General features: G+C 37.4%; 1 protein-coding gene across 1 annotated transcript in view; it reads right to left on the reverse strand.

Moving 5' to 3' along the window:
- Positions 1 to 18,564, reverse strand: part of EDNRA (endothelin receptor type A) — a 32,247-nt gene extending 13,683 nt beyond the window's left edge. The window contains exons 1-2 of the mRNA XM_009280248.1: positions 18,083 to 18,564; positions 5,765 to 5,892 (exon numbers count right to left, since the gene is read on the reverse strand). Of these exons, the coding sequence (XP_009278523.1) occupies positions 5,765 to 5,892; positions 18,083 to 18,484 (530 nt within the window). The 5' untranslated portion in view covers positions 18,485 to 18,564. The remainder of the gene's footprint in view (positions 1 to 5,764; positions 5,893 to 18,082) is intronic.
- Positions 18,565 to 18,806: the final 242 nt, after the last annotated feature.

Consider the following 18,806-nt stretch of genomic DNA (forward strand, 5'->3'; position numbering starts at 1 on the left):
TGCCTGTGGTGGGTTAACCCCAGTAGGCAGCTAAGCACCACACAGCCGCTTGCTCAGTCCCTACAGTGGGATGCGGAAGAGAATCGGAAGGGTAAAAGTGAGAAAACTTGTGGGTTGAGGTAAGGACAGTTCAATAGGTAAAACAAAAGCTCCGCACACACGCAAAGCAAAACAAGGGATTCATTCACTACTTCCCACCGGCAGGCAGGTGTTCAGCCATCTCCAGGAAAGCAGGGCTCCATCAAAACAAAAGCCGCACACACAAGCAAAGCAAAACAAGGGATTCATTCACTACTTCCCATCGGCAGGCAGGTGTTCAGCCATCCCCAGGAAAGCAGGGCTCCATCATGGCTAACGGTTACTTGGGAAGACAAACGCCATCACTCTGAACGTCCCCCCCCTTCCTTCCTCTTCCCCCAGCTTTATATGCTGAGCATGACGTCATATGGTGTGGAATATCCCTTTGGTCAGTTGGGGTCAGCTGTCCCGGCTGTGCCCCCTCCCAACTTCTTGTGCACCCCCAGCCTGCTCGCTGGTGGGGTGGGGTGAGAGGCAGAAAAGGCCTTGACCCTGTGTCAGCACTGCTCAGCAGTAACGAAAACACCCCTGTGTTACCAACGCTGTTTTCAGCACAAACCCAAACCATAGCCCCATACTAGCTACTGCGAAGAAAATTAACTCTATCCCAGCCAAAACCAGCACATAGAGGAAGGAAGATGCATGAATGCAAGATTAGTCCGTAAGCCCCTCACAAAGACTTCAGAAAGCATTATTGCAGAACATCACTGGAATGTGTCAGAGCCTTGTATGTCATCATTCTTGCAGTAAACAGACTAGAAAATTTGCTTTGATATCTATAGCAATATTATACACAGCATAGTCACAGCTGTACTATGGACAAGTTCTCAGTACATCATTTTAACAGAAATGTATGTATAAAGATTTTGAACATACTAAAGCAAACTACATTTTGGACTTGCAGATTAAAAATAAAAACATCTTCTAAAGGCATCCTTATCTTCAAAGAATATCAGACAGGAGGGAGGCAATGGTTCCCTCATGGGGAGGAGGTCTATGAGATTGGAATTCTGACAGCATCGAAACAAATAAACTGTACTGAGATAATTGAGAAAGTAACATTCAGCATCATATCTTTTCACACATATTTATTCATATTAATATTCAAATTTATTTTTAAATAATGTGATCCTCTCATATTTCATTTTACCAAATATAAAATTTTGGCTTTAATGAATAAATGGAATATTCATAGAAACAACCTTTCACACAAATGCTCAAATTTGTGAACTTTGGAAACGTAACAATCAATTTGAAGTTTACTTTCTACTGACTGGCAACTTTACAATCGGTCCCATCAGCTGCACAAGGTACTCAATACTATCTCATCCTTGACTGAATGATGTTCTTAGCAAACAGGGGCCTGTAGACTGTACGTATTTTTCAAGTAAGAAATGCAAAGTTTGTGTTGTGTCACCTGTGTAACTATGTAAGTGACAGCAAATGGGTTGTAAATTGTGAATCCAGTTCTTTCCTTTCTTGCATTTTTGTACCTGTTCTGTTTGAGTTACATCTGTTTTGCACATGAGAAGATCAGTATGCACAGCAGTAAGGATTTGGGTCCTGTATGTATTTTATTAGCAATTTCTTTTTCAGTTCACAATTCAAGTAACTATCAGATAAGGAAATACTGGCTGAAGAATTTTTTGAATGATTTCAGCTAAAGCATAAGAAGCTCAGTAATTAGATCAGCATTTGCTGAGTGCATATTAACCTGCAATTACTTGGTCTCTTTACTCACTGCTGTAAGAGTGATTTGAAAAATAGCGGTAGTATAATTTTTCAAGTGGGTGTTCTGTGAGTTATGTAATATATAGGATCTTTGTCTAGCCACAAACCTCCCATAATTAGGAGTGGGAAAATACTGCAGGGTTTATTTCCCTCATACTTAGAAAATATAGGATGTCTGCCAGGGAGCTGACATAAAATACATGCATCATGCATTACATTTAATTCCCCAGTCTAAAATCTGTGTGTACGTGTTTTGTCTTACTTTTCTTTTATCTGTTTGTTTCCCTTTTGTCTCCAACCTTGTCTAAAATATTCAATTCTTTTCCACATAATTTCCTTTTCTCTGTTTAATGTTGTGGCTCCTCTTCTCTCTCCCCTTTTCATTTTCTACTCTTCATGCATGTGCTGTCAACTTTAGTATATTGTGCCATTCAGTTAATCTCTCTCCTCTGTTTTCTTCTCCTCCCTCTTCTCCCATTCTTAGCTATTTATTCCAACTTGCTTTTCATGGACTCTGCAGTCCCTCCTGCTACTTCTATTTAGAGATGCACAGTATTTAAGGACAAGGGATCATTACATCATGAAGTATAGATACATACAATTAAATATTTTGCACTTCTATCTAGTTATAACTTGCTTGAAGCATTTCTTTCAGAAGGACATCCTGTCTTGATTTGAGGACATTAAGAGCAGGACACCTTCACCTTTCCCTGGTGGTTTCTTCTTGTAGTTAATCACCCTCGTTAAAAACGTGTACCTCATTTTCATTTGGAATTTGTCTGGCTGAAACTTTGTTCTATAGGTTCTTATTATATCTTTCTTTGCTAAGCTAGAGACCCCATGGATATCTCATACATCACCTGTATTTCAGTACTTGGATATTATATTTAAGTGGCTTCTTAAGTATCGTTTTTGATAAGCAACAAATTGAGATCTGTAAGGCCATTGAATCATTTCTGATGCTTTTCTACACCCTCTCTGTGATGTCATCATTCTTTGGTGAAGAATAATTCTAGAACTCTAGTTAGCCTTCCAGTATTGGTCTCATTAATGCAGCATGATTGTGGTTTTTGCTGTGGCCCAGATTAGTTTTTGGAACAATTTGGATGAATTTTACCATAGTAGTATCTAATCAGAATTAAAAAAGAAAATGTATTGTGGGCCTTATGAAATTAAATAAGGAGTATATGAAAATTAAATCATGGGCTATAGCTTGTCTGTGGACTATCAGTCCCCTATGCCTGCTGTCTTTCAGAGTAGGTGCTTTTGTTTCCCTATTCCTTTTGACTGCATTAGAAAAGTAATTGTTCAAATGGCCCACTAGTGTAACATTTCTGTTCTGCAAGTATCATCAGTCCTTTATAAGAGGGAAAAGCAATACAGAAAAGATAAGAGAAAGCAATACAGAAAAGATAAGAGACTTGATCAAGGACGTAAGAAGCAGTCACTGTCAAGATTAGTGTCAGAATAGTTCCTAAATGACACTACTGTTGCTGATATCGATCTATTCCTCTTCGTTGTGAGAGATCACAGCTGTTCATCATTTTAAAGATAGTCAGCAGTGTGTTGATTGCAAAGCTCTTAATACAATAAAGCTCTTAGAGCTTTGTTTTAGTGGTAAAATCTTGACTTACTTACCTAATACACTTACTGGAAGTTGGGCCAGATGAAAGTACCTACCCTGAGATTACCGTTCTATGCAATATGGTATGCAGAGGAAGCAAGAAGAGGGTGTACAGATATTAAATGAGATCCATATCTTCACTCTTCTTCTTAAAACCATTTCTTCATCAAAATCATTATGCCCGAGACATAAGCAAGAGTAAAAGCTCAGGAAGGGAAATATCCTTCCTCTTAGTCACAGTCAGGCACTGTCTAGAAAAAGAGTCAGACTATCGTCACCATCATGACCTAGAGTTTAAAAATGCCTGAGAGGCATCTGAAACAAATGTGAGCTTCCTGGTTTGGTGTTTTCTGTCAGCCTCTTAAAACCCTCTCCATGTGTGCGTGGACATTGTTCCCCTTGGGCATGCACAGTTAAACTTTAATACGCTGTCAGTGCAAGTCACTTTGTGCGAGGGGCAGTAGTAATGAGTGGGGTTTCACAATAGGATATAGTTAGCACAGAGAACAGTCCTAGTAGGGAGAAAAAATAAATCTTGTTCTGCATTAAGGCTGTAGTCTGCAAGAGAGTCAACAATTATCAAAGCTATGGAGCTCTGAATTCATTATACCAATTGACTCTATCTTTTTCCGCCTCGTGGAATGCAATTCCATGTATAGACTCCCAAAATAACTATAAGTGAGATAGTTTTCAGGAGCTTTTTTTAAGAAAAAAATAACTCGCCTGTAGACCAGAAACAGTCCAGCTGTGACAGCACACAATTCCATATTTACTCATTTTCCATACTAAAAAGCAAACATTAGCTGATGTGGAATTTTATATTAATGTGACTATGCCACTTCCAGTGCCCGACCTAACTTGTTGAAGGTGCTCTCAGATCCTGATTTCGTGGTGATTTAACCTAGATTCACTTCATGTTAGCCAATATCAGAATCTGGCTGTATACATCTGTTTTCTAATGCACATTCTCTGCATCCATTTACTAGAGTAGCACCAGATGATAAAGAATATGTCCTTGGCAAAGTGTGTAAACTGGGGGAGGAAATTAAATAGTCTAAGTCTGATCCCATACAAGACTTTATACTCAGATGGAAACAGCATTTGGTTGTTGTGAGGATTAGCAAATCAGTGCTTGTAAAAATATATATATGCATTTATAAAGAGGTAGCTTCAGCTGAGTTACTTCTGATTTATGAAAATGTATGTAACAGTAGGACTAAATCTAGTGAAACTGCATTGGTCAGAACTTATCTAACAAACTCTCTGTTTCATATGTGCTTGATCTATGATTTATTCCCTAGAGTAGTCCATGGGATTGTATTTTATGCTGGGTAGATATTGTTTGAGAAATAGAATTCTTTTTATAGTTCTCAGACTCAAAAATGGAAATAGAACACTTGGCCTGTGTTACATTTTTTTGTTGCTGGCTTCAGCTAATGAGTTACTAATGCAATAAGGAACTGTATTTCAGGTATGGATACTACTAAGTTACTCATCCATTGCAAACCTTGTACATCAACTTTTTATGTAAAACCAAACCAAGATTAATTTTCAAGTTTCTTTTACCTTTGCATCACTGTACTAATAATACACATAATGTATTTTATTTATCAATATTTTCTGTATCAGAATTACTGATATTTTGGACTAGAACATGATCAAGTAAACTCAAGACCAATAAAAATAGCTTTTACATAAGTGAAGTCTTCATCTGCTATTGCCTTATATGTATGAAGAAAAAAGCATAAAAGAATAATGTTCAAAAGCATCTTAGCTGTTGTTCTATCAAAAAGCTTATGTATCTTCCTGAGCACTTTTAGCAGAGGCATTAATTTTCAAACTATCCATGTCAAACTATCAAAGCAAGTTTGCAACGTGTTTTTCAATAAAACTCAATTAGCTATAAAAGTTATCAAAATAAACACTGTAATTATGGTCCATAGGCAGTGGGGGGAAAAAATTCTTTTTAAGACTAAAGATTATGATCCTGTTCAAATACAAAACAAACATGAGGTCATATGAAAGAAAGAAGTCTAAATACTGAGTCCAATCCCAATAAATTTTTGTCTGGTAAAGGAAATTGAAATAATGCTTTACTAGAGCTTTTAAATACCTTTAAAAAAACTGTGAAGTTAATTAGTCCAATGCCTTCATATTATACTTTAAGGCACAGATGCAGTGCTTTGTTATAGCCAGGATATAAAAACCCAGAATGTAAGTTACATCCATACTGTAGTCTGCCTGCTAAGAAGACCATACTGAGTGCTCTCAGTTTTAGGAAAACTGCAAGGGCAAGAACAGTGTCTGTCAAAAGAGGAAAACATACTGTACCTGTCCACACTAAGGGCACAGAGATTAAGGACTGTGATTCCCACCGACGCCTTCTGTATAAAGGGAAGGAATTTGCAAAGAAACTGTCCAAATTCAGAATCTCCAAAAGGCCACTTCTGAGCAAGGAGCTAAAGAGAAGATATAAAATAATCAGAATATTTAAACAGTAACTTAGCAAGTATGTAACAATTGTAATTATTTCTTGTCTTACACAGCCATTGTAACCATGAATTCTCCATGCCTCAAGCGTATCCTTAGTACTGGGTGAATCTGGGAAGTAACTGCTACTATAGAAGCACAGAGGGTGAAAGTTTAAACTTAGGTGTTGACCTTGTGCTGTTGTAATAATAACTTGCATTGTTAAAAGATTTTTTATTATTGTGCTTCAGCCACCAGTATTGAATAATGAAAATCGTAACTCAACCCTCTCGTAAATGGTTGCAATTACCGTCTCCCAGAACCAAGCAGTCAAAGCATAACTCACAGTTCATAATGAAATACCTCAGAGCCAAATTCTCATGCTGCACGCAAGTAGATTCTTGTCATTGTAAATGTACCACTATGTAACTCATGACAGTATTCACTGCCAGATTCTTAAGTGTGTGGAGAAAATATTGTACATACATAATTTGTTCCATATTATGTTTTAAAGGACTACCATCATACATACATGGGGGCTGTACTACAAGGCAACAGAAAAGCATCCATTTGGAAAGACGTGAACGAGTGGCTGGGGTTTAGATTAGTATTTCCAAGGAGGCATTTACATAACAAATATGAATACATTGATTCATGTGAATAGTTGTGAATAATTAGCATGTAAACAGTAATCTTTCTAGCTGTAACTGTTAAAGCTTTGAACAAGCATACATACAAAATGCAGGACACAAAAGTATTCAGGATAGTCAAATCTACAACTGACTTCAGAGGCACAGCAGATCTCCCTTTACTGGGTGCCTGGCAGTAAAATGGCAGATTACCTTCAATGTAAATAAATGTAATAAGTGAAAAATTATTAAGTCCATACAAAGTACCGAGCTCTAACTTAGCTGATTCCCCTCAAGAAAGGGATCTTACAGTCACCACGAATAGTTCTTTTGAAAAATGAAGTCACTAAACCTTCTCACCAGAAGGGAAGACACTCTTGCACTACCGGTTTTTTACTCTGCTTCCCTAAGCCTCTGCTAGTGAGCTTTTTTCAGGGGCAGGATATTGAATAAGAGGTAAGACGAGTTCTTTGTGTGATATAGCCCAGCAGTTCTTATGCTCTTATCAACTTGTGTTAAAGAGGTTGTGTAATAGAAAGCATTAGATTTGAAATGAAAATATCAAGTGCTTGAGCCAGATATGTAACTTTGTCAACATCCTAGTGGATGTTCTATCCCCCATGTAAACAGGGGGCACATTTTTAAAGGCAGTAGTAGTAATTGTCTTACTGGATAATTAAATAATTATTACTACTGTGCAGTCATTGGATTTATATTAGGCCTTACTGAACAAAGGCTAGAACACAGAATATTTTGATGGCACCGTCTAAATTTGGAGATGTTTTTATTTGCTTCAGAGGAAGACAGCAAATGATACACTATGGAATAACAATTATAAGCTAAACCCAAGCTTCTGAAAGCTTCTAAAACCTAATTTTGCTGAATTTTTGAAGATAGTCAGATCCAGACCTAGGACTGTTTTATGGAACTAAAATAGATTTAAACTTCACAACAGTTTTATTTTCAAGTGCATGAGATGGAGATAAACTGGTGGCACGACAAGCATTTCCAATAAATACAGTATGTGTGATGTGCCACAGTCTAGCTGTCCCTGGGCAAGGGCACCAAATGGAAAAGAGAGAACAAGGAACCATACTTCCATCTGCACAAATGTGCAAGGACTGACGCCATTGCATTCTACATGCAAAAATTAGTTTTCTTCTTTCAATGATAAACACAACCTATGAATCATATATGTTTAACATTTTTACAGTTAAAACTGAACAAAGATTATACTGTTTGGAATATGATTAAATCAATAGAAATCTGAATTGTTGTTTTCAGAGTTTACTTTCTTGCAGACCTGTTGTGCCAGGCCATCTGCATACTTGGGCAGACTTCTTTGCTTACTGTCAGTTCATGTTTTGAGAGTTATCTTTGCAACCATGAGGACTAGAAAATTTTTTCATTAGAAGCTTAGGCTCTGGACCACACTTGTCTAGTAAGAGTGGGTGGATTCTGTCTGCAGAATTAGAAAAACAGATTTTGATTGTAGCTCAGGACTGTAGTATTCAAAGTAAACATTTTATTTCTATTTAAATTACTGTTAAATTGAAAATTACTAATAATCACTACCTTTAACAATTTAAATGTTAACTATGGGAAGTTAAAATTCACATCTGTCTTTATCTCAGTTAAGGTAGGAGTTACCTTTCTGTTTTTTCACAGCATTGAGTTTTTCAGAGCACTTTGCTGTAGAGTACAGGATGTTTATCACTGAATGCCAGATTTGTAGGAATTCGTTTTCTCTTTATAGTCAGTCCTGATCTGGCTTTTTCACATGCCCTCTTTTTTATAGCCATTCATCACAATGCTGAATTACTTGTGCTTTTTTTTCCCCAAATAATACCTCAAAAATGCTGGAAGCAGCTACGTACTACATGCTGCCTATGTCTCTCTAGGACTATATTCATATTGTCATTTGATTACTTGTATTTCAAGACAGATTTTAGCAATTCTTAGCTTTCAGCCAACCGGATGTTAATACTATGAAGCAAACTTACGTGTATGACAGCTCGTTAAATAGGAAAGGTGTTATCTGTTAGGCATTATATTTTTTACTAGATTATTTTTTCCCTCCAACCAGTTGTAGTCACGTGGAATTTCAGCTCCAGACTCTTGTCTGGGTTTGGGTAAAATCAGAATGGTTTTCAGGCACCACTGGGTGAAGGTTAAATTATAAATGGCACTGCCAGGGAAAAGAGGCCTAGCAGACTTTTGTCAATCCCCTGTGCCAACCAGAGCCCCAGAACTGATTTATCATTATAGATCACACTTTAAAAGGCAACTGAAAGATAGCCACCTATTCATTTATGTGCACTGACTGTGGCTGTAGCATATACCCAGCAACAGAAATGAACAAGCACTTTGTAGTGACTGTGAAACTCTGTTACTACAAGGCAAATATTAGCTTCAAAAAGAAAAGTGTTGTAATTGAAAAAGGTTCACTAACTCATTACTCTTCACAGGGAAGCTTTATCATGGTTCCAGCATGTACACATCTTCCCCACACCCCAGGAAGCTCTCCTTTTTTAAGATTAAAAGTATTTTATTCCTTTTGCTTCTTACACTTTTCCACTAACTGAAGTAACATCAGTACCAAATCATTAGACATTCTTTTCAAGTTGATTTTGATCAAAATCACTGGGATCAGAATTAAGTTATTTGATTTTTAAGATTACCTTTGCAATCATTTCTGTGGGTATACTCCATTATCATTCCGCATCAGCTATGCATTCATTACTTCCCCTTGGATCAGGTGCCAGTTTTTTCTTCTGTAGATATTTTTAGTCAGCAAATCTGATCCTGTCTTTGGTTTTACTAATTTTACATCAAAACAAGTCCATTGCCCTCTGTTCTGCCCTAGCAGGGTACAGAAACTTCGGAGGGAAATAACACATTTATTTTGTATAAAAAAATGGGTCCAGGAATTTAATTGAATTAGTCCTGATTTACTTAGGTACAATATAAGAACTGGGACTACTGGCTCTGCTCTTCCAGTGCTTTTGCATGTTTTAATATGCGAACAAAATTAGTATAAAATTTTAGCAGATTACATTTTCTCTCAAGGCACAAGGATAGGAGGAATCAGGCTGATTATCCCAACTTGCATCCAAGTTCTCCATGAGTTGGTCAAATGGATTGTGCTTTTGCAAACCCACTCACAAAATCTCTGAGGTTTCAAAATAAGACATGCGGCAAAGGAAATGCACTTTTCCCCTTGTACAGTTTGCAACTTAGAAGTATTTCATACAGTTCAATTGTGGTGCAATTCCTGAGTGAGAAAAGACCGTAGTCAACAGCATATTTTTACACTGAAATCAGAAACCAAGATTTCAAGGTTCTACTGTCGGTCTTAAAAAACCTCAGCTAAGTATCCAGACAGCCACAGCTTCCTTGAGCATCCCCCCTTCTCTGCTGCTTTATATGGCCTCTCTGCCCTGACGTTGCAGCTTGAAACAAACAAGACAGCAGCACTGAGAACATTCCTTTGCAATGATTTTTAAATGTCACTCAGTTGATTTTATTCTACTGCTGTTGCTATTTTCTAACCCCCATTAGTATGCTAGCTCATGTACAAAACATAGATAAAGTCCCACTGTGCATCCCAAGCAATTTATATATAGTCTAAAAGAGAGAATGTTATAATCCAACCACATGAGTATTCACCAGTACATGCTCATGTGCATCCACAGTGTTTATCTAATACTAGGCTGATACTGTGTGTTTACAGGCAGACGATGACCCTGGAGCTCAGCCCAAAATAGATGGACTGGGTTAGGTGCTGGATATGAACCGGCTCTGAGCCGCTCTATAAACACTGCCCCGGTTCAACAACTACATGTCAGGTGGTCCTCTCTCTCTGACACATGGCATTGAGGGTGAAAGCAAAGGTTTCATACCTGCCCTTTCCTGCTCTGATCTCATCCTAGTGCTCTAGAGCCTTCCTCTTCCTATATCCACTTGGGACCATTGTTGTGCTGACACACAAGATCTGTTTCCCAGAAACTGAATTGTGTTTCATACCGGTAGTGCTTGCCCCTCATGCTGCCCCCATGCGGGATACTCTCCGGAGTTTCATGGTGTTTAAGTGTCCAATGATACTGATGGAACAACTCTGGCACAATCCTGGCAGTCAGAGTTTCTGCTCTGTCTTCAGCAGGACAAATAGAAATACCTTCTTTATTCCATAACTTCTGTTACACTTGTGCAGTAATGGAGAAAGGGACCAAACCAGCAGATTTCTGTTTGTATAGATAATGTCTAGTTGTATAAGTGACCAGCACCTCCTAACTGTGGAGTAGGAGTTACAAAACCAGCGTATTCCGGGGAGATTTTCTTTCCTTGCAACATAGCCCAGAATGAAAGACAAGAGAAATTCCTCTGTTTTTGTCAGATCAGCACATTTGGGGTTTTTTTTCTTTGTTTTTTAAGCTTAGTTTCCTCTAGGAGACATTGAGCTATCTTGGTAAAGCTCTGTCTTAAACTGTGTTCTACGATTATGTGTGCCCTTGTCTGCTTCAAGGCATGGGCCAAATATGGTACCTGGTGTTTTGGTTGGAATCCAGGTAAAATCTGGCTGAACACAAGAGTGTCCAAGGTCTATACCACTGAGCTGACTGCATTAAGTGGCAAAAGATGATGATTCTGACTGAAGTGTTCCTCCTGTCTCTGATCTGTAAAACTGGTTAGTTAGGAAGAAGGGTGGATTGAGTCTCCTGCTTGTGATATTTTGATTCAGTGACTCAACCGGGACCCTTCTGTCCCCATGAAACTTCATAGGACGAGAATTCACTGCATGTTCTCAAGCCTTTCTCTTCTTCCTACAACCCATATATCCAAGAGAGAATTGCATTGCAGGACAATCCTCATCCATTTCTTGCTTGGGACCCACAGACTGTTGCTCATCCCACATATGTAACTCAGCTGTGCTCCACCACTTTGCTGGAAAGAGGGAGAGCTGTAAGGGTGAGGGAGAGAGAACACAGCCTGTCTCTAGGTACTCCTTCCCTTCCCACTGTTGGAGTGAAAAGCCTCAACTTTGGGAAGGACAGTGAGTAGAAAAAAAGTAGAGGAAGACAAAGAACAAGGCTAACCTTTACAATGCAGGGAACAAGACCAATATTGAGTATATCACGGTGACATGATAGTTCGGGCTTCTGCTAACTTTGGTATTACTTGGTTTTTTCCTTATACTTAGATTGACGATACTGCCATGGTAGAGAAGGCACACTGTATCTCTTCAACTGTTCTTTGCAGGAAATACATTCCTAATTTTGCTACCACCAAGAACCGTCTTTTTTCCACTTTGGGTGGATAAAAGACTGACTTTTTTTCTGGAAGGAAGAAAGGTTATGTGGGGATGCATGAGAACCATCAAAGACATTTTTCCCTCTGAATTGCCCTACCACAGCTTTTTCTGCTATTTTGCTCATCTTTACCCAGCTGAGTGAAGGTGAAGGTAGCAGAGGGTCTCATGCCATGTCATGAATGCCTACAGTCTTTTTCTCCTGCTTAGGCAGCTATGGAAGGGAATGTATAGTTCTTATACAAGAGAAAATAGATTATACTTCAAGAGATCCTGAAAGGTAAGAAAACAAGTGCCCTGTTTTTGAAGCAGAACATTCTGTCTCAACTAACTGGTAAAAAAATAAATCCTAAGTTTTACGTTCTTGTTAAAATGTTTATATTTATTAAAAAAATCTACTTAGTGGTAAAGCATTCCTAACAACTCTAGACATCTCCCCTGCGGTATTTTTGCTGTTTACAAAGTAGGATTAGTTTCTTTTTTGTTGTTCTGTGGTGTTGGCTAACTTCCCATTCTTTTAGGTAGACTGTTTCTCAAGCTGTGCTGCTCTTCTTCAGAGAAATGAGCTGCAAGGTGTGCTTACGTGCATGGTGATTTGTTGAAAAGAATTTTTTCAATCCCTGGGCAAAATATTGCTTTTGTTATTCTTCCAGCTGTCTTGTCTTTTGTGTGTTGCTAAAGAGAGTGACAGGATTGCTAAGAAATTACTGCAGAACTGGTAAACCCTGGATATGCACAATCAAAACAATTCCTTGTTATCTGTAGAGTTCAGCTGATTGAAAAATGAAGAGAGCAAACATACTAAAATATCCTGTTAAACCTAGAGTCTCTAGGTACCGTACAGTATTGCAAATCCGCAGAACAGCAAGGCAGGCATGAGATGTGAAATTGAAGATGAGGGAGGAGCTGCCTGTGCATTGAAGGGAACATATATCCCACCCCCCCAAAGTACAGCCATTAGTTAAAGGCAGAGCGAATCTTGAACAAAGACCTAGAATATAAAATCTCTTCCTTAGCTCCTGCCTTGGTATGCACATTAAACACTCTGCTGGGAAGCTGTAGCCTGTAAATGGAGAGAACAGATTCCTGATGGACTTCCCTTCCCTGTTCCATTTTGGGTAACTTCTGCCTTCAGGACTCAGTGATCAATTCCTGTGCTACCTCTAGATTTCTTTTATGCATGATCACTACATGGAGACATACAACCAAATAATAGGTCTTGTTCTGGGCAAGTTATATGGATTTCTGCATCACACTGGGCTATCAACACATCACTTCTTGGAATCACTGATAAGAATTCAGTGAAAGACAGAATGCCGTTGTTAAGCTGGTGGCCTCAGAATTTCCTACTGGTGTTGGTACTTCATTGAGAAGTATACGCTGCACATATGACAAATTTTGCTTTTAAAGGGGGGTTTCTTTTCTAAGTACATTTAAATTTATGTGTGCTGTGGGCTTGGCCTTATACTCCTTTGGCACAAAACTATAACTACTGGGGATGTCACTTGCTCTGTTAGCCTACAGGATCAGTCCCAGTGTGTTTAATTATCATCCCTGCTTATGTATAATATTAATTCTGTCAATAAAGGTAATCAGATATGCCAAATAATTTGTGATTAAGAAGGGATTGGTCTAACACTTACGCATTTGCTCTGATGTTGAAAAACGTCCATGACTAGAAATGCGTCAGTTAAGTCTTCCTTTACTGAAGACAAAATGGGTGATGTTTGCTTACTGCCAGCTACCTTTTATATTTAGACTCATAATGTTCTAGGTGGACTACTCAGATTGCTGTTGCAACTAAGGTAAGCATGAATACCAATTTACTAACAAAAAAGCTTAGTTTATTAAAGAAAACATCATCATCTTGAGCTGTTTGAGCAGTGGACACTCTTGCTTGTTTTCTGAGTAGATGTCTTTCACTTTATACCAGTAAAATGATTAGGAAAATATTTGTTATTCACATTTAAAGAAACAGGTTAAAAGCTGGCTAATTTACTTCATCTACTTCTTTATAAACTAATGGTTTAAGGAGTTAAGCATATTTAGATGTAAGGCAATATGATTTATGTCAATCCTATGTAGGTCAGTTTCCAATAAGTAGAACTTGTTTAAACATTTTTCTCTAAATTGCATAAAAATGTAAGCAGAGACAGCTCAGGACTTCCCAATAACATAGTTAAAACTGAACTTTGCCATTCCAAAGGTGAGAGCCTTGGCCTAGAGTGTTTCTAGCTCCATGAGCTCAGGAAAGAGCTATGGACAGCTTTTTCTGTGGAGAGCACCTGTTTTTCTTGCTGTTGATCTGCTAAACTTCAGTCAGTGACAGCAGCAGCAGCCATAAGGGCTTTCCAGAGCTTTAGCGCAGCCAAGGCAATAGTGGTGCTATGGATATTCTGCTGCTGCCTATGTATAGCCTTAGAAAACTGTCTAGTTTCTTTATGGAAAGCAGTCCTCTAAAGAAGTTTTTGTGCATTGCGTCCAAACTTAGCTTATTTGCTACAAATACACATGGCAGTGATGGGTAATGCAGGTGATGCAGCAGCTTTCAGCTATGTGCTATGCCACCTGAGACTAGAAAAGGAAGTATGAAACCTGTCTCTTCTTCATTGCCTTAACCCTACCTCTACAGCAGCATAAAACATAAAAGTTGTATTTCCCAATCCTCTTTTCACTGCAAAGAAGTCATTCTTACTGCTTTGGAGGCTTTAGACTTTGACATCTTGGATGTCTGAGATGGGTATGTTTTGGGTGAAGAGGAAACTATTTGGGTCCAGGTGCTATAAACATGTGATTGAAAATGAAATTGTCTTAGTTCAGTCTATTAAGGCTGGATTTATAACTGGCACCCTTCCTGTAAAACTCAATTTGTTACAATTTTTAATATTGATTTGATAGTACAAGTGGATATACTAGTGGTAATTAAGTGTAATGGGGCTTTAATACATCCAGAATATCTTCAAAGGAGGCTAGTGAATAGTACTTACATCTCAATCCATTTAACAAATTGCTAAGGGGAATCCACTAGATAATTACAGTAATTGGAGAAAGTAAGGGGAAATTTTGAGCCTACTGTACCGTGAAGAAAGGATAAACATGTCAAACGCCTGTGACCATATCTTTAGCTGACATAAATTACATAATTTCTTTTCTTTTTCCCCAGCATCGCATCTTTGTTAATTGTGTAAATACATAACAGAATGATGGACTCAATTCTCCTGGGACCTTACATTTTCAATCTTAGAGCTGCTTCTTTCTAAGGATTTGTAAAGTGGATCTGAATATCAGTAATATTACCTACTTCTCTTTTGAAAGTAGTTAGTTAAGGCTACCTTATGTTTCAGGAAAGTGATTATACCTATTTCTGATATTACATTATAATGACATAGTATTACACATTTTGTTCTATACGATGTGGCCATCTTAATACTGTACTATTGGTTATTTTAATATGCAGATGAATGCTTGTTTACTCTAATTCTGATTTCAGAGCTGTTTTGTCCTCATAAAAATGAAGATCTGACCTATAAGGTATTAAGTGTTTGACACCATTTGTTTAGTTAGGATACTAATACATGGTTTGACATGAGGCTGACTCTAAAGCTAAAAGAATCTTTAAAATAAAGTTCAGAACTAATTGTATAAAATACTTTAAAATTTAAACTTTAAAACAAAACTAAAACCACTTTAATTTTTTTCCTTAAAAGACTATCACTTCCACTTTCAAATTGTGATATTTCCAGTGGCCATCCTTCATACTGTCACTCAACAAGAGGAGCTAAATGGTGCCACAGATTTTAGGATCCCTAGTGATACAATCAGGAAACTTTAAGATCAACTCCTAACGTAAGCAGACGTATTACTGGATGGTCTATAAGAAAAATGACCTATAAATAATAATAGAATTTCTTATCAGAAGTACTAGAGCTCCCTTATAAATGGTATAAGTTCTTCCCTGTATCAGAATACATGCAGCTAACCTTATACAACAAGATGGTTGTATATGGTAATTTTTAAGTAATTTATTTTGAAGGTTCAAGCACTCAAAAAATTACTGAAAGCTAGAATTATGCTTGTAAATGCAATTTTAATTCTGCTTTCTTACATGTGGGAATTGACATACATTGATGTCAAGGGGCTGCAGTTTCATTCACAGCCTTTATTTATCAAATACTTCTCTGCAGTACAGAAACAAATTTTCAGATAGGCTAAGGTAATTTCATTTGTACAGAGACATTCAGGACCACAGTTCAGCTCATCATATAAGATATAGCAAGGCAAATGAACCTATAGAATGCCAAAGGATTGTCAGAAAATTAGTAGAAAAAATGTATTGCAAACTAATAAAGGGAATGTAAAAAATATTGTTTGTTACTTTTAGCTAAACTTCTAAAGAATTTTCAGAAGATCATCAAAAGGCAATTCTGAAAGGCAAAATTAATTCCATATTTCCATTCCTTTTTGTGAAGGAGCAGCAGAGCTCTTGAAAGGTTAGAAAAAATGTGTAATAAAAATACCTGTTCTTTCCCAAACCCAGCTCTGAAAAAAACACATGCCGTTTTTCCTTAAAATTTCTTATCAGAAATACCACAAGAAGTAAGAACACTGCCGTAGCAATTATCCATAAAGACATCAGGATCATTTACCAAGGAAGAAACTGTAATGCATCATGGGAGATGCAGTCCAGGCTATGAGTCCAGTTCGCTAAGAATAATGAAAATATGCAGAAGCCCAATATCAGGCAGAGGCTAATCTTTCTCATCAACCTGTTGATCCAAAATACTCTACAGATATCTGCTATCTTATCAACAAATTGATTACTTAATTTTCCAGGTGGAATATTGAAAAGTGGAAACTAGAATTTCCACTAAATCACGTGCATTATTATTAACAGTCTTTATCCTAGTTTCAAATTCATATTATATTAAAACCAGATAAAGTTAAAAGACTTATCTGTAATTTATACTACTGGAAGATCAGAATCAGGTACTGCATTTTACCGTAGACAATATGCCTCTGTACGAATGTAATGTATGCACATATATGTATTTTTAATCCATTAATGAATTCAAATTTTTATGATCTTGTCCTATCTATATCTGCGTTATAATGCAGGTCAATAGTTATGATGTCAACAGTTATATAGTTACAAAATACGTCCTTTCAATTCACCATTTCTTTAATTTTAAAATCCAATTTGAAACCACAGGACACTGGTTATTATAAAGTTATGCATTAAAAAGTTTTGTTTAAAACACATGTAAATAAAGTCTCTAGAATCTTTAAGGGCCAAAATTGTGAGGAATGGGTTTTCTTCATTATATTATTTAGTGTTTTATTTACTGACAGAAACACCTTAAGTTTTTACTGAGAAAAGAAAGAAAAATTATAATATGCTATCAGCTATGCACCTGTATACAATCCACAAAGATACAGATAGAAGCTTACAAAATTCTTTGACAATTTTCTAAGATAAGTTCATATCAGCGAGATATATTAAAAAAGGACTCAGTCCTGTTCATTCAAGTTACATTAGTAAACATACATTGCATCAGAAAAAGCACTGTTTTATGGCTTTGTTTAATTAAAATGGAAAATAAGAAATTGGGATGGGATAACTTTATACCAGATTAAAGAATTGCTGAGGATCCTTTTTATACTTTGACAAATCCAGATGAAATTTAGTATCGCAAAAATGTTCTGGGATATAGTTGTCTTTACTAACTCTGGAATAATTTTGAGAATCTGCTATTAATGGATATTAAATTAAAACCTTAACACTCAACCGACATAATCTCTCTCTGCAAGGTCATAACATGAAGCCAGCAGATCACAGAGATCATTTTCTGTAAAAACATAAAGTAAGGGTAGGATATTCCAAAAGTAGCAACTAGTCCAATGCTGTATGTCCATCAAGGAGGAGAACAGTTTATAAAAAGTCTTCCCTCGTAAATTCTTTTGCTAGCAGCTATAATAAAGGAAGAGTTCCTGTGAAATGCCCAAGGCCATGCTTTGGTTAAGAGCTAAGAGCTACATCATCTTTAAAAGGAGGTACTCTTTTTCTTTGTGGAGGTGAGACCCCAGAGCAAGGTTTTTGTTGTAGAACAAAAAGGAGTTGTATTTTTTCTTAAGTGGACTATCCATTGACAAAAGAGCACTACTTAGACAAAGAAGTAACCATAGAGAACAGACAGTGTACTTGTAAGGAAACTGCAATTAGAATGTACTGTTGTTGCATCCTACCTTGTACACAATGATAGGAATATCAATGACAATATAGATAAGGTCTCCCAGCGCCAGACTGGCGATCAGTGCATTCGGGCCATTCCTCATACACTTGTTCTGGTAAATGATCCTCAGCAGAGTTGCATTCCCAACCATTCCAACGATGAAAATAGCACAAGATACCACCGTGTTAATGTATTTAAACGTTTCGGCAATCTTAGTCTGCTGGGAGCATTTGACAGTTTTGTTGGACACCAGGGGCTGTCTGGTGGTGAGGAGTATGCTGGATTCGATCCCTGAGAAAGTGGAAAGGTAGTTTCCCAAGTCACTCTGATTGGCAGCATATCTGTCAGAGCTGTCACTGAGGACAAATCCTGGAACCAGCAGCAGCAAGGAAACTCTTAAACACAAGACTTCCATCCTGAAGTCCCAAAAGAGCAAAGTCAGTGAGACGGGGTTTTTTCAGTATTTCAGTGAGATGCTTCTCACTTCTTCACCTGCAGAGAGAAACAATAAGCAAAAACAAAAAAGAAGAAAGAAACACAGAATCAATACAACAGGTAGACTAACACACCCTGTTTCTCACTTAGGAAGGGCACAGTCTCTACAGCACATATGTATAAACACCTCTTTATAATCACTGTGCTACTCTGAAATCTAGATTACCCACATTAACTGTCTGACAAACGGCAAACACAAAAAATTCCGTAAGTAATTGATAGCTTATATAAATGAGATCCCG

This window comes from Aptenodytes forsteri, unplaced genomic scaffold (assembly GCF_000699145.1).
Source record: "Aptenodytes forsteri isolate BGI_AS27 unplaced genomic scaffold, ASM69914v1 Scaffold227, whole genome shotgun sequence".
Lineage (NCBI taxonomy): Eukaryota > Metazoa > Chordata > Aves > Sphenisciformes > Spheniscidae > Aptenodytes > Aptenodytes forsteri.